Genomic DNA, 13,460 nt, shown 5'->3' on the forward strand with positions numbered 1-13,460 from the left:
CAGAAAAACATCTTCATAAAAAACCCGCCTCCCAAAAGACATTTTATACTTGAAGCATACACTCAATACTGAGAAGAAAAAAAATATATATCGGTTAATCCCGCGAGGTGCCAGGTCCTTCCTTTATAGATGTTCTGAAGTCTACAAAGCTTTCCTCGGGCGTTTTCGAAAGTGACGAGACCCGTTTTTCTACACCAGGAGTTCTTTCTGTACTTACCACATTGTCTGATAAAATTTTAGGACTTTATGACTATGACAGCAAGGGCCATTACTTAGGGCTGTACACATCCCCAAAATCTCCAGTCTCCCTGTACTGACGCAGTGTTGACTTGAGTTGTAATTCACACTAAAGTTTTTCTCCGGAGTTATATACAAGTTGGGAAAGTTTTGTAAACACTGACCACTATTGACATTGATAAAGGTTGGACCTTCACCAACAAGGATCACCTATGTAGTACATTGTACTATATTTAGTTTGTTTTATTAACTGGGCCAAAAATGAGACCGGCAAACTTCCCTTTACCCTCTTCAAATAACGACCATGGAAAAGTGTGTCTTTGTGTATATAGTCATTACTGTGTGAAAATTGTAGAAAAAATATTGACATTTGACACCTTTTCGTACATATATATTTACTAGCAAAATTGTGTGACATTCAACGTTTTGTTAGTACTTAGGACATCTAAATCTCATTTTCCCCTCACTTAAAATTCAAAGCATGTTTGCTCTAGCAAAAATTTGTAGAGCAGAGGCATTTGAATTTGATCAATGTATGCGTAGTAAAAACTCAGAACCCAAATAGTTTTGAAAAAGGTTGTATACACCTTATGATTTCCAAAGATTTATTCATTTGTGAGATAACCCAGTGACATCCAGAACATTGAATTAAAATTCTACTCATGAAAAGGCCTCAATAAATTGCTTGAACAAATATCTAATCTGCATTTAATTTGTCTGGCATGAAAGACAGAAAAATCCTACAAATTCACATTAAACTCCATCAAAAATATTAATTCATAATAGATAGTGATCATGAATGAAACCGAAAAGTTTTTATTCACTGAACTGCATGCGACTATCTGGTCTCCTGGACTGTTGGCTCCAACATCTAGGTTAATGTTTCTAGGGTACCCTATATACCTAAACAGGACAACAGAAGAGGGCCCCAACGCAATAAATTTATACATCACTTCTTCATTAAAAGCACCAAAGATCAGAAATAAGAATATTTTATCTTCTTTGAGGCCAAAAAGTAAGCATGCATTTTCTAGGTGAATATTCTTGGTCAGAATTGTCGTTTTTAGAAGGATTGAGAACACACAGATAAAGCTGCACCGATCGCAAATCCTTCTTAATAAGTTTAATACCCTCCCCCCGATTGAGCAATGATAGGTTGTAGCCAAACGGAGTTCATTGCACGGGTCATGTTTATCCAAAGAAAACAGAAGAGCATGGTGCTGTCACCTGTATGCGATCACTCGCTGCCAATTGTGATGATTAGGAATAGAAATCGTGTGAAGAGCCCATTGTGCTTCACATAAGTAGTCTCTGAAACACTTTTGAAAACTTAAAATATATACATGGTCTGTTTTCTTACAGCCCAAGGAGCGATCTGTCTATATAAGCCCCTGACCCATTTATCCTGGAATGTTGTCTTTAAGACCCTGTGCTCACGTTTTTGAACTGGTCACGTTTTGGGCATTGCGTTTCTAGATTGCACGTGCAAACAAATTTAGAGAAAATATCCTATCATACACTGTGTGCTTAAAATTTTTAGGCATATAAATTTAGTACATTTGAAGCTTGTTTACTTTTGGTGTAATGAATCTTTTTTTAGAGCAAGAATTTAGATCAGCCCCAAAATTGTTACTGTATAAATGCTGCAAAATTAGTGCACACGTAATACATGTTCGGATGCATTGGAAGCCAAGAACCGAATTCACTAACAACTATAAAAAATGGCCATTGTTTGAAACACTTCAGAAAGCAATCTAAGACTCTCATATAGACAGAAGAAATACATTGCGTAATGAATATGTGATTTTGATCTACATTTCTGTGACCATGTGCCCTCGCTGTAAGAGTAGGTCTTAAACAAACAGTACACAGGCCGCCATAAATATACTTGGTTAGATGCATGTATCCCCGAGGTTTAACTTCAGGTCAGGTATTTTTACTTCCAAACTATAATATTTATACAATGTTAACAAGGGATCATTCACGTGTCCTGTGTTCACAGAGGCCTGTGTATTAGGAGCTTTGAATACACATTATTCACAATATGTATGTACTTAAGGGGTTGGTCTAGAGGGCCATAGGACACTGGTTATTGTGAAATCTTACGACTCGGATAAAACACTTATTGCAGAAACAGTTTTGATTGGTGAGCCAAATTAACATCAAGTCATTAGTGTTGCTCAGTGGAAAAATCATCAAAAGCCTTATTTTTCTCAGCAATTCCCCATAATAACCTATCTGCATGTTTATATAGATATTTTTCTCAATAATTCCCCATAATAACTTTTCTGCATGTTTATATATATATTTTTCTCAATAATGCCCCATTATAACTTATCTGCATGTTTAAGCATTATATTGCAGGCCTGTTGTGTCTATATACAACTGCATTATCACAGGCCTTAATGAAAAACCTCAGTTCCCTATTGCACTACCAATCTGATACCCTCTGAATCTGTGAACATGAATCTAGTCTTTTCTCTTTCTCTAGATCACTTGGGATCTACTCATTTTTTTTTTAAATCTCAGCTCTCGAGTCTTGGTCACGATATAACCCATTAGTATTTATACACATGTACTGAGGCCGTAAGTGGTACTCACCGATCAGTGGGTAGGACTCTCTAATTTTATTTTTAGTTATTAATGGTATTCACCAATCAGTGGGTCGGTACTCTCTTAATTCTAATCACATTGACTAGTGTTTATACTATATAGTTATTAATGGTACTCACCGATCAGTGGGTAGGGGCTCTCCTCCTTTCCAGTTTTCACCCATAGTTGACATTCACTAGCTTCCGACTCCTGAGAAACGAAACAAGAAAAACATGAAGTCTCGCTCGTGTCCTCGGAATTCAGGACATACTTTTGGCTCCGATGCATATTTCCCTGGCATACTTCATATGTGATCTGTCCACAAGCCTATCCTATCTATCTCTAGTCTCCCCATGCACAACTTACAATACTCTTCAAAATGCAAATATTTCTCAATGTTTTGGGGTGTGAAATACTCCAAAACACACACACAGTGAGATAATGGCCCAATAATTTGATAAAACTTCCCTTTACGAGTCACACACACTGTTTTGTGTCAACAATCTATTTCACAATTAGAAAACAATCCCCGTAACATTCCTCAGTGCAGGTAAGAGAAATTTCGCTCTTTTTCGCTCTGTCACTTCCACCGCTGATGATAAACGGTTTGCTCTGAAAGCACGCAGGTGGGGGTAATATATGACTGTGTTTTTGGACATTGACAAAAACCATCATCTTTCATGTGGACTGCGTAGTCCGAGCCCCAGACTCCCGAGAGTTTATCTGAGGTATACTTGTCGGGCCATACATGTCAGCTAGTCATGTTCCAGTTGATTGTACTAGAGATAGATAAGAGGGCAGTGTCACACAAGCATAAGCTCTCCCTATCAGTCCCTGATAAATGACAAGGTACATTTCATATCTGTTTTATTTTGTTTCATGTGTAAATATTGCATAATCAATAACATTAAACCATTGTGTTGATGATGAGGGGGGAGGGTGTAAATTTCAAATATTTAATGGCTCTAGAAAATAACCCCCTCCACAAATACATTGTACATATATAGGCATTATATATGTATGACGTGTGTCTGGGCTATGAGAGTTAACAAAAACCTTAATAAGACTCTCAAATCTCTTCATCTACAACTGTGCTCCTGCACAGATTGTTCCAAAAAATTAATCAACTCTTAATTGACATTCATATCAAAAAACCATCTTTCACGAAAAATTTAAGTACAGCTGACAAACACATAAATAGGGCTAAAAAACAGACCTTCACAGCAGATGTACACTACCTTATAAAGAAATGTTACAGAAATCTCCCGATGGTATAAAGCTGCCATTTAAGGACATAAAAATTAGTTAAATATTTGTTGACTGAATTTAACCTATTGTCTATGTATGTTTATTCTGGATTCTCCTATAGGATCACAACACTTCACTCTAGCATCACAACCCAATTAAAACCAATGATAAATGAGTGGATCTGTTAAACATTTATTTTTATGTACATCAAAGACTCTTGATGCATCACCCCAGGTTCTGTGAAACTCACTTTACAGACAAGTCTATACAGTTATTTACAAGCTCACAGCATGCATCATCCCTGCCGGGTTATCATATTCAAACCATCGATCATTCGCACTGAGATGATCACCGCTGGTCCACTACGACGGTATTTTATTTTTGGTACAATACCTTATTAGGATGTGAAATTATTGACTTACCGTTATGTGAAATTTGCCGATGCATTGCACTAAAAGGTCCTTAGCCGTGGTGTGGTGATCAATCTGTAGGGTACAGGTCTGAAAGAAATCCAAAAAAAAAATTATTGCAACTTCAGAATTACTCAGATCATTCCGTTTTTAGATTCAAGAACCGCTAGATCAAAAACAGGCATTGTAATTGGAGAATGATTTAAATTAGTCCATTTTAAAGTAATAAGTCATAATTTTGGTGCCAAATTTTTTTGTTGCAAAATTGTGATTTACTATTTCAAAAAAAATAAATAAGGTATACAAACTTTTGTTAATATTTGTTAGAAAACTTGTCCAGAGGCTCTGCATGAAGCAAAATTACATAATATTGTCTTCCGGCCCATACAAAAATTGATTTCTATATAATGCTATACATTCAATAGAACCAGGCAAAATCTTTATTTTGATAAAATCTTAAACTTAGTTTAAATTTTATCAATGGCTATGGTTAAAGTTACGTACAAAACTATCATAAAAGCACATATATACAACAAAATAAAACTTTCCGATTTAGGGCTAATATAACTTAATTTTAATAGTAGCCTAGGTACTTCAAAACACTAATATTATTTCCTATGAACTTTATAAATTACCTGCATAAAAATGGTGTCCATTATGAATCATTTCCAAACCCAATAAATCTAAGTGTTTATAGAAAGTATCACAAAGTCCTAGCTATTTAATTATGAGATATACTTGAGTAGACTTGATTTTTTTGAAGTCAATAAATCACACACAATCAATGACTGTAATTAAGTACAAACACCTTTGATGTGACCTATAATTAATACTCTCTGTGTGAAAGCTGGACTAATACTTGGTAGTAAGGTGCTAATTGAATTTACCTGATCCAGGTCCCTACTGTGCACTTTCATTTTCACAGACTTATTGGCTTCTTTCATTCTTTCCATCTCAATGGTTCTGATTAAAAAAAACAAAAAAACATATAAATATATATATTCAATCTCCTTTCAATAATATAATTTTACATATGAAGACAAAAGTATGAAAAAGACACAGACCATTTTTCGTGAACTAAAATATACTTGTAGAATATCCTCTCCCACAAATTTTTGAAAACTTTTAAAATCATATTGCATGCTTTCTTAGAATGTCTTCCCTACATGGTAAACGGTGCAATCTCGAGTACTTCTGTTTTAATCTTCATGACAATAGCCAAGTGTCCAGCATCTATTTATACTCATAAAAAGGGAGCTAATATCTATTCACATTGGTAAACAATGGCTTGCTGTGAAACCCCATTATCCACAAACAAACTGCTAATCACACTGCTAAAAGGATAAATAATGGCTGTGTTTTTGCAAGCCGTGGCATGAAAAAATAAAATTAAGAAACCACATCTGTTTGTTGACATTCATGACATATTTCCCAAAATATGTAAATGTTAATGAGTGTGGGATCTACATATTATACAGAGTGACAACTGAAATTCTTCCCTCCTAGTGATTTAATGCAGCCTCTTTCTGGATAATCAGCTACTGCTCATGATTTTTTTAGTTTGTGTGTGTTTGTGTGGTGGGTTTTTTCCCGTTTATGAAGTATCTAACAAAATTTTTAATCTTTTTTTTTAAAAGGTCATGGTCATCTATAGACAAGTTGTGGATTGGTAACCTGTATTCTACAGATATAACATGGCTGGGGATTCATAATGATTATTTCACTTACAGAGTTTGAATACCATACATAGAGTATATGAAATATGTTTATTCACCAATTAAGGATCAAAGGCCCTCAGGAGAGCAATATAAATAAATAACAATCATTCAGATGTACTACTACTGTCAGAGTTCACATTTCTGTTGTAGTATAGTACACATTGTAGTATGTGAATAAGCATGCATCCCCCCCCCCCCAATTATAAAATCTATTATCACAGATAAAAAACCCACAAGGTACAGAGAATTTCCAACTTATTGCAATGATGGCTACAAGAAATGTGAGAGGTTCCCATAGCATAAGTTACAAATCCTTTACTTTCTGTTTATAAACTGCAGGCAAACAACAATAAATGAGTTTAAATGATGTACATCTGGCTTGCTATATGAAACAGGTCAAGGTCACATGTATATAGTGACCCTCAGGAATCCTTACTCATTGAGCTTGTTGAGCCAGAGTTCCTTCAGTTCTATAGATTTGAAGGTCGCCACAACATTGGTAACGGGCCATCCAAGGACGAAAGATTTATCTGGGGGAAGAGTTGCCTCGGAAACATCATAAATACACGTCGCTAACCACATCTCACAAACACGAATCCGGTGCTTCAACTTAAACGTTGTACTGGATCTGTAAGTAGTAAAGTTCAGATTTTAATAAAAACAAGAAGCAAGTAAGTTGTGCTCTAGTTCCGACTAATTTCATTCGATAACTGAGTGTTTATAACAAGTGCTTACTTTTGCTTGGCTACTAGCAGCAAATCGTTGAACAGAAACAAGTATCTATCCTGAGTTTGCATTCCCTGAAGGAAAATAAATAACCGTTACATATCAATCCCAAATAATCTACGTGTACATAATCCTGTCCCTAAATGTCATTTAAAACTGTCCACCATTATTGTCCACAATTCTGACATAAATTGTTTAATAAACTGTAGCATTAGTATTCGTTATTTCATGAACTGCACAGGAATACAAGACCCGTACTGTTTGAGGGTGTCACAAAGCAACATGACAGTAATTAGCGATGATTGATAATGGAGTTGAAAATCTGAGATATGTCGCTACTTACAGAAAATTAAATTTGCATTAAAAAAAAACAAAACAAAAAAAAACAAGGCGTATTAAGGGAGTAGGCCATTAACTAGACCGCAGGAGTTATTTATTTTCATTTCAAATCGACATAGCGTAAAAAGGAACCTACAAATCATATATATAAATAAACAATACAAGAATGATGAGAGTGGGGATAATCTGTATTTTATTTGACCACAAAAATTCTTACCAATTCTTGTCTCGGAATAATACAGTCATTGTTTAAAGAGGCTTTGTGTTTATCAGAACATGGAGAAATTGTTAATATGGAATTTCATTCTTAGATAGTGCATGCATTCCTTCAATATAAGGCACATGCACTTAAAGAGATCTTTGCAATGTGTGGTACTAAAACTATACCCAAATTACTTCTGAATATATATATATATATATATATCTTTCAGCTGAATAATGTAAAACAATTATCCAACAATCTGAACAATCCTGCATGTAATTATTCCAGCTCATTGAATACTTATCATTTTGTGTTCCCAAATGATATATGGCAGACGGATTCATTCATAAACTGTTGGTTTGTGCTAATTCATGACAAAATCTTATCACGACAATCTATCCTATTCAAAATATCTTGTTGCATGGCAATACCCTAGCTGTCTCTTACATAAAACAGTATTGAGGTCTCCAAATTGGAGCAATTTTCATGTTCAATGCACCTTCTAATGAACTGATGCACCTCTCCAAAAATAAAAGTCCATTTAAATTCCTTCTTAGGGGGGAAAATATCATTATGCACATTGCTTTCATTTTCCACATCTAACATTATGATAATATTTTTTCCTCTATACACACATTATGTTGGTATCGATAAACACGACTGATTTTATTAAATGCAACTGGTTTTTTTTTTTTAGCTTGGTACCGAACATTGACAAGGATAAGCAAATTTTGTGCTTCACCTGGAAGAACGAGTTCATACAAGATGTAGAACATTTATATAACAGGGAGGCTGCACACAAAACAAGCACCTGCTGCAAGATTGTCACAGATGTGGACAGATATTTCACAGAAACCATTCCGATAACCATATATCATTCTTAAAATCAACACCATAATGACCAATATTCCCATACATAAAATCAAATGGGTCATTTAAATTGATCGTGTGGTAATACTAGAAATATAATGTTCTTGCAGGCCATTGGGACACCCATGTAACTCTACACAAATGGCTGTTAGGTCAAATTATTCTTCTTGCATCTCTATCTTAGTGTCAAATAAAACATTTTCTTCCCATCTTTCTGAAAGATACATACTCCAATGCCTTTGAGCATGAGGACATAGTTGCTGACTAAAGAGAGGGGTACTTTGACGCCCAATTTAGTAAGAGATCTTGTTATGAGATGTTGACAGAATTTCATCCCCATGGGGTATTTAGCCATACCACCAGCTTAAAATTTTCACTGGAGTATTGCATCTAAACATGAAAGGCATTTTAACCTAATTATGGAACAGAGCTCCCATTCTTTCCCCCGTTTCCAGGTGTTACCTTTCCCTGCGTGTGATAAGTGCAACAAGCCAATACACATAAGAAAGTAGAATACATTGACCTAATATTCAAATTACTAGGTTTTATAAAAAAAGAAGTGAAAATTGATTTAAATGCATTCATACCCGTCTCACATGAACTGCTAAAGCCCATGGGACATTCATTGCATCTGTAAAGTATACAATAAATGTCTTGCCATTCTAAAACAAAATGCATTTTCTTACCTGAGCAAACTCTACATGTCCCTCCAGGATGAACTGCCTGTGAGAATTTCCCCCATGTCTTAAGGGGTTCACCAGATCCATCTCCTTCTTACCCATGGAATTACTTGACCTAAAAAAAACCACCCCTAGTTAAATTCCATAGACATCTTGCTGTGTTTACCATGTCTTTTTACATGTATTGGTACACTTGGGTGTGAATTTTTCTGTTCAATGGACCTATCCTGCGAAATTTGTATTGGACATACATATGGTTGAAAAAAGATCATAAAAAGGAGAAATGTCATTGTCTCATTTTTCGTCTAAAAAGTAATTGAAAAAACAATGTGCAAACTGAGCTCTGTATTGCTTATTTAGCCATTAACACCAACATGTTAGAAAGGGGCCATGTTGTAAGATATGGTACACTAATAAAATATTTGTCAAACAATTTGTATACAAGAATCGTCATCTATTTTTGTTGCCTCAATGCCACATTTGATCATGAATTGTACTGGAATGACAGAATTCATATTTATGTTAAACGATTAAAACCACATAAAAAAATATGTCTGTTTTTCCAAATAAAATTGTTTGATCTTGGAGGGTGTTCTAAAAAAACAGTTAGGAAGCAGTGTAACTTTCTAAACCTAGAGTAAAACTGTCTTTTTCCGTGGACTGAATGAATTGGCTGGGTACGATACCTTAGAATTACCTCTTCAGTCCACTAATACAGACTTACAACTTGCAAGCAGATTTTCTTTGATGTTTGTGTTGCTTTCTTGTGTAAACGTAACATGTTGACCCTGGAAAGTGGGGGTGGTTTGCGAAATTTTGACAAATGTCCCCAATGTCAACAGAATTCACTTAAGGATTAGAGGAGTTTTTCTGGCTTTTGGATTAGAGGAGTTTTTCTGGGCTTGAATGCTGCATGCTTACCACAGTCTTATTTTAATATCTTCTCGTAATTCTTATTTTCGTGAAATGACGTGGGGCCTTTGGTAAAAGCTTGACACACTCCCTGTGAGGTCTTGCGCTACATTAACATGCAGGCTTAGCAAACATATATAAAAGTCGTATAAAATACACCTATTGACTTCCTCTTTTATTGCATTGCTCTTTTCTCTCTCATTTTTTGTATTCCATGCAGGACAAATACAAATATTAGAAAAAATGACCCTCATAGCATGGCATATATCAATGAATGTCGGATCCTTTCATACGATAAAACAACCCCAACTGTTCACTTCAAATCCACTGGTTTTCCATCTGCCCGTTTACGTATGACTTTTAACCGCCTCTTGTGACAGAAAACTTATCTCTTTTTACAAGACGATCACAACATTAATAAAAAAACGTTTTGAAACTGACTCTGTCCTTGACCTTTTAAAATTTTCATGGCCGCCTACTATCAACCAAAAAATTCAAATGATAATCTCTACAAGATATTCATTAACCACAGATTTCTCCCCATGACTTTCTTATCAAATGTCACACACAGTCCTTCGGATGAGACCCCAAAAACCGAGGTCCCGCGTCACAGCAGGTGTGGCACAATAAAGATCCCTCCCTGCTTAAAGGCCATAAACGCTGAGCAAAGGCCGAAATTTTGCAGCCCTTCACCGGCAGTTGTGACATCTCCATATGAGTGAAAAATTCTCAAGAGGGACGTTAAACAATATCAAATCAATCACACAGACAGACATCAAGCTTGTTGTGTGTTCTGATGGATTATATTGAATGTTACCAGTGTGTGTAATTAGGAATTACTGTTTAGAGAGATTGACGAATTCTTTTCTTAATTGAAAGTGTCATTAGTTGAGTCAGCAATAACAGAATTTTTCTCTTCTTCCACACTATAAGAAATAAAAGTCATGAATAAAATGCAAACTAAATTCATGTTAACACCCATCAATAAGAATCGACGCCTTACATATCAAAACACTAGATGCTTTCAAAATTTATTCTAAGGGGAAAATACATTATGAGAAGATCAGAAGGAAGCGGGAGTTAATGACCCCTAATAGACAAAATATTGACAAATACATAATTTCAGATTTCTCTCAGCCAGCACAAAAGATCCTTTCAAGGTTTACCGGTATCTAATACAGTCAATGTCTTACTAAGATAGCTATTAAACTTGTGAACTTTTTGACGTGACGTAAAGCTTTTAAACAGGCAGTAAGATATTAATCATATGTGTACAAAACTAGCGAGTCCTGTCACATAGGAACCAACAATTTCCCCCTCATGTTTAAGCCTTGCCGTCCTTTTTTTGTGTCTAATAATTTTCTGTCTCATCAGATCGTTATAAAAAGTGTCATTATCTTTGTAAATTAGAAACTCCATCTCTATAAATAGAACAATGACATACTTATAAGGTCCGATTAGTGTCTACTGTGTATACAATGCATGCATTGATGCCATTCTGGCAGTCCATCTTGTCATACAAACTCTTGACTGTGAGTTTATGGTACAATAATGCATTCAAGAGTGCTCATGACCAAGATAAACTGATATTCAAAATTATGTGATACCTGTGCAATTTATATCATCTTAAAAACTCACTTTAAAAACCCCTGCATTAAAGTCTTTTCTTTTTTTGATTCATGTGCAAAATTCTTACCTTATCTATCCATAATAAATGTATAGTGCCTATAGAGGCCTGTTTTTTTGGCACAATGGACATTTATTACTCAAATTTTTATCTTGAACCTGCACATTATCCTAATAATTAGGATTAGCACTCTATACAAATCAAACACTTTATGTTTTTTAATCCCTCTAATAGGAGTTGTCTAATCTATTGATATTAACATTTCAATTTCTCACATGTCACAGGGATAGGGCAAAAGGTTTTGGGGACAATTAAATACACTGCACAGACTGTGTCTACTAATTATTGTATTCAACAGTACATATCGCTCTCTACACACTACGACAAATTTTCCTGCCTTGCATTAGGATACATGACGGTACTACCTCAAATTATGATTTATTACAAACATGAAGTACTGTGCTAATCCAACCCTCTATATTGTTAAATTTAAACCAAATCAGTGTTATAATATAAATTGTAAATGTAATTTGTCTGTACTTATGTGTAAATGTACTAATCATGTATTTGTAATGCCTGAAGGGGCCCTGATTTGGAAGACAGAATCTATCTATCATACTACACCAAAATTTTCTGTACATTTGCTGGATGCTCAATGTATTTTGCTGTTGTGATCGTACATAGACTAGATTTTGTTTAATTTCCTACATATATGCCTACCAGAGGTTGGACACTTTCTTCCTAATTAGGGAATACATAGCAAATGACAGCCTTCAGAGTGCCACTGTATCCTTCAGGCTGTAAGAATAATCCTCCTAAAAGCGTATCAAAAGCACCGACTCATTCCTGCCAATCTCTGCTGATCATCACATTAACACAGTGTTTATTGAAATCCAACTTCCACATAAATTAAAAATTCTGAAAGAATCTCGTCCACAAGAATTTAGAACATAAATCATTCCTGAATGTTTCAGCTCATACAAGTTTCCTGTGGTAGAAGTAAATCATAAAATTGTTTTAAACGACATGAAACCTGTCAATATTTGGTGATTTATATTTCCAACACAAGCACACCATCATATCTGAAGATCCAGTGACCAATGCTTATTTGATCCTATTATCCAAAATCGCGAAAAACTGGGTCGTTCCATAGCCACAAATATATATCATTCTCTCCAAAAAAAAAAAAAAAAACGAGAGGTAAAAAACCCACGGCCCAAAAGAAACTAGAAATAACTTCTTTACATGATAATTGTGATGTGTGGGTCTGGGACATTTATCATGTACGTGTCCGTGACCTGTCTCCTACCATGTCAATGTTGCGCATGGCTGAACAATAATCTACATAGACCAATTAGTGACCAGGGCTCCCCTGAGACAATAGGTAAGTCTGATCTCCAGTCCGACTTACTCAGAATCACTAATGTCAGAAGGACTGCAGACAGTGGTAACTGTCATATGTGTCACAAAAAACACATGTTCCTGTGTTTTGCCTATAACTTGGTAACTTGAATGCATGCATGTACATAAATGTTATAAAAGTGTCAAATGACATTTGCAAAAATTTAATATACAAGTTGATCTAGCTATACTATAAGCTTGTGTGTCAAAAAAGGATGGGAAGTTTGAGAGATTAAGATGAAATACCTGCACTAGCTAGTGTATAAAGGTCACACAGATGATTTATGACATATTTGATCATGATTGGAAGAAATTGTTTGTATCATACTTTCACTCATCTCAACCTCTATAGGTTAGTACAGGAATTTAAGGCTTAGAAAGCCCCTCTTCTACACTAGGTCATCCCGATCATGAGAAAAAATGATCAAGTTTTGGGTTACAAACACTGTAATTATAACGTTAACTGTTTAAATTTTATCCTCTTGTACTTGAGGCAGG

The 13,460-nt window shown here is 35.2% G+C and overlaps 1 protein-coding gene across 12 annotated transcripts in view; it reads right to left on the reverse strand.

The window, feature by feature from the left end:
• Nucleotides 1-13,460, reverse strand: part of LOC125673484 (uncharacterized) — a 116,239-nt gene that overhangs the window by 9,984 nt on the left and 92,795 nt on the right. For all 12 annotated transcript variants that reach the window (XM_056160349.1, XM_056160350.1, XM_056160348.1 and 9 more), the window contains 6 exons: nt 9,029-9,137; nt 6,941-7,005; nt 6,642-6,833; nt 5,375-5,450; nt 4,500-4,577; nt 2,970-3,039 (listed from right to left, as the gene is read on the reverse strand). In XM_056160349.1, coding sequence (XP_056016324.1) covers nt 2,970-3,039; nt 4,500-4,577; nt 5,375-5,450; nt 6,642-6,833; nt 6,941-7,005; nt 9,029-9,137 — 590 coding nt within the window. The remainder of the gene's footprint in view (nt 1-2,969; nt 3,040-4,499; nt 4,578-5,374; nt 5,451-6,641; nt 6,834-6,940; nt 7,006-9,028; nt 9,138-13,460) is intronic.

Source organism: Ostrea edulis, chromosome 3, assembly GCF_947568905.1.
Source record: "Ostrea edulis chromosome 3, xbOstEdul1.1, whole genome shotgun sequence".
Taxonomy (NCBI): Eukaryota; Metazoa; Mollusca; class Bivalvia; order Ostreida; family Ostreidae; genus Ostrea; species Ostrea edulis.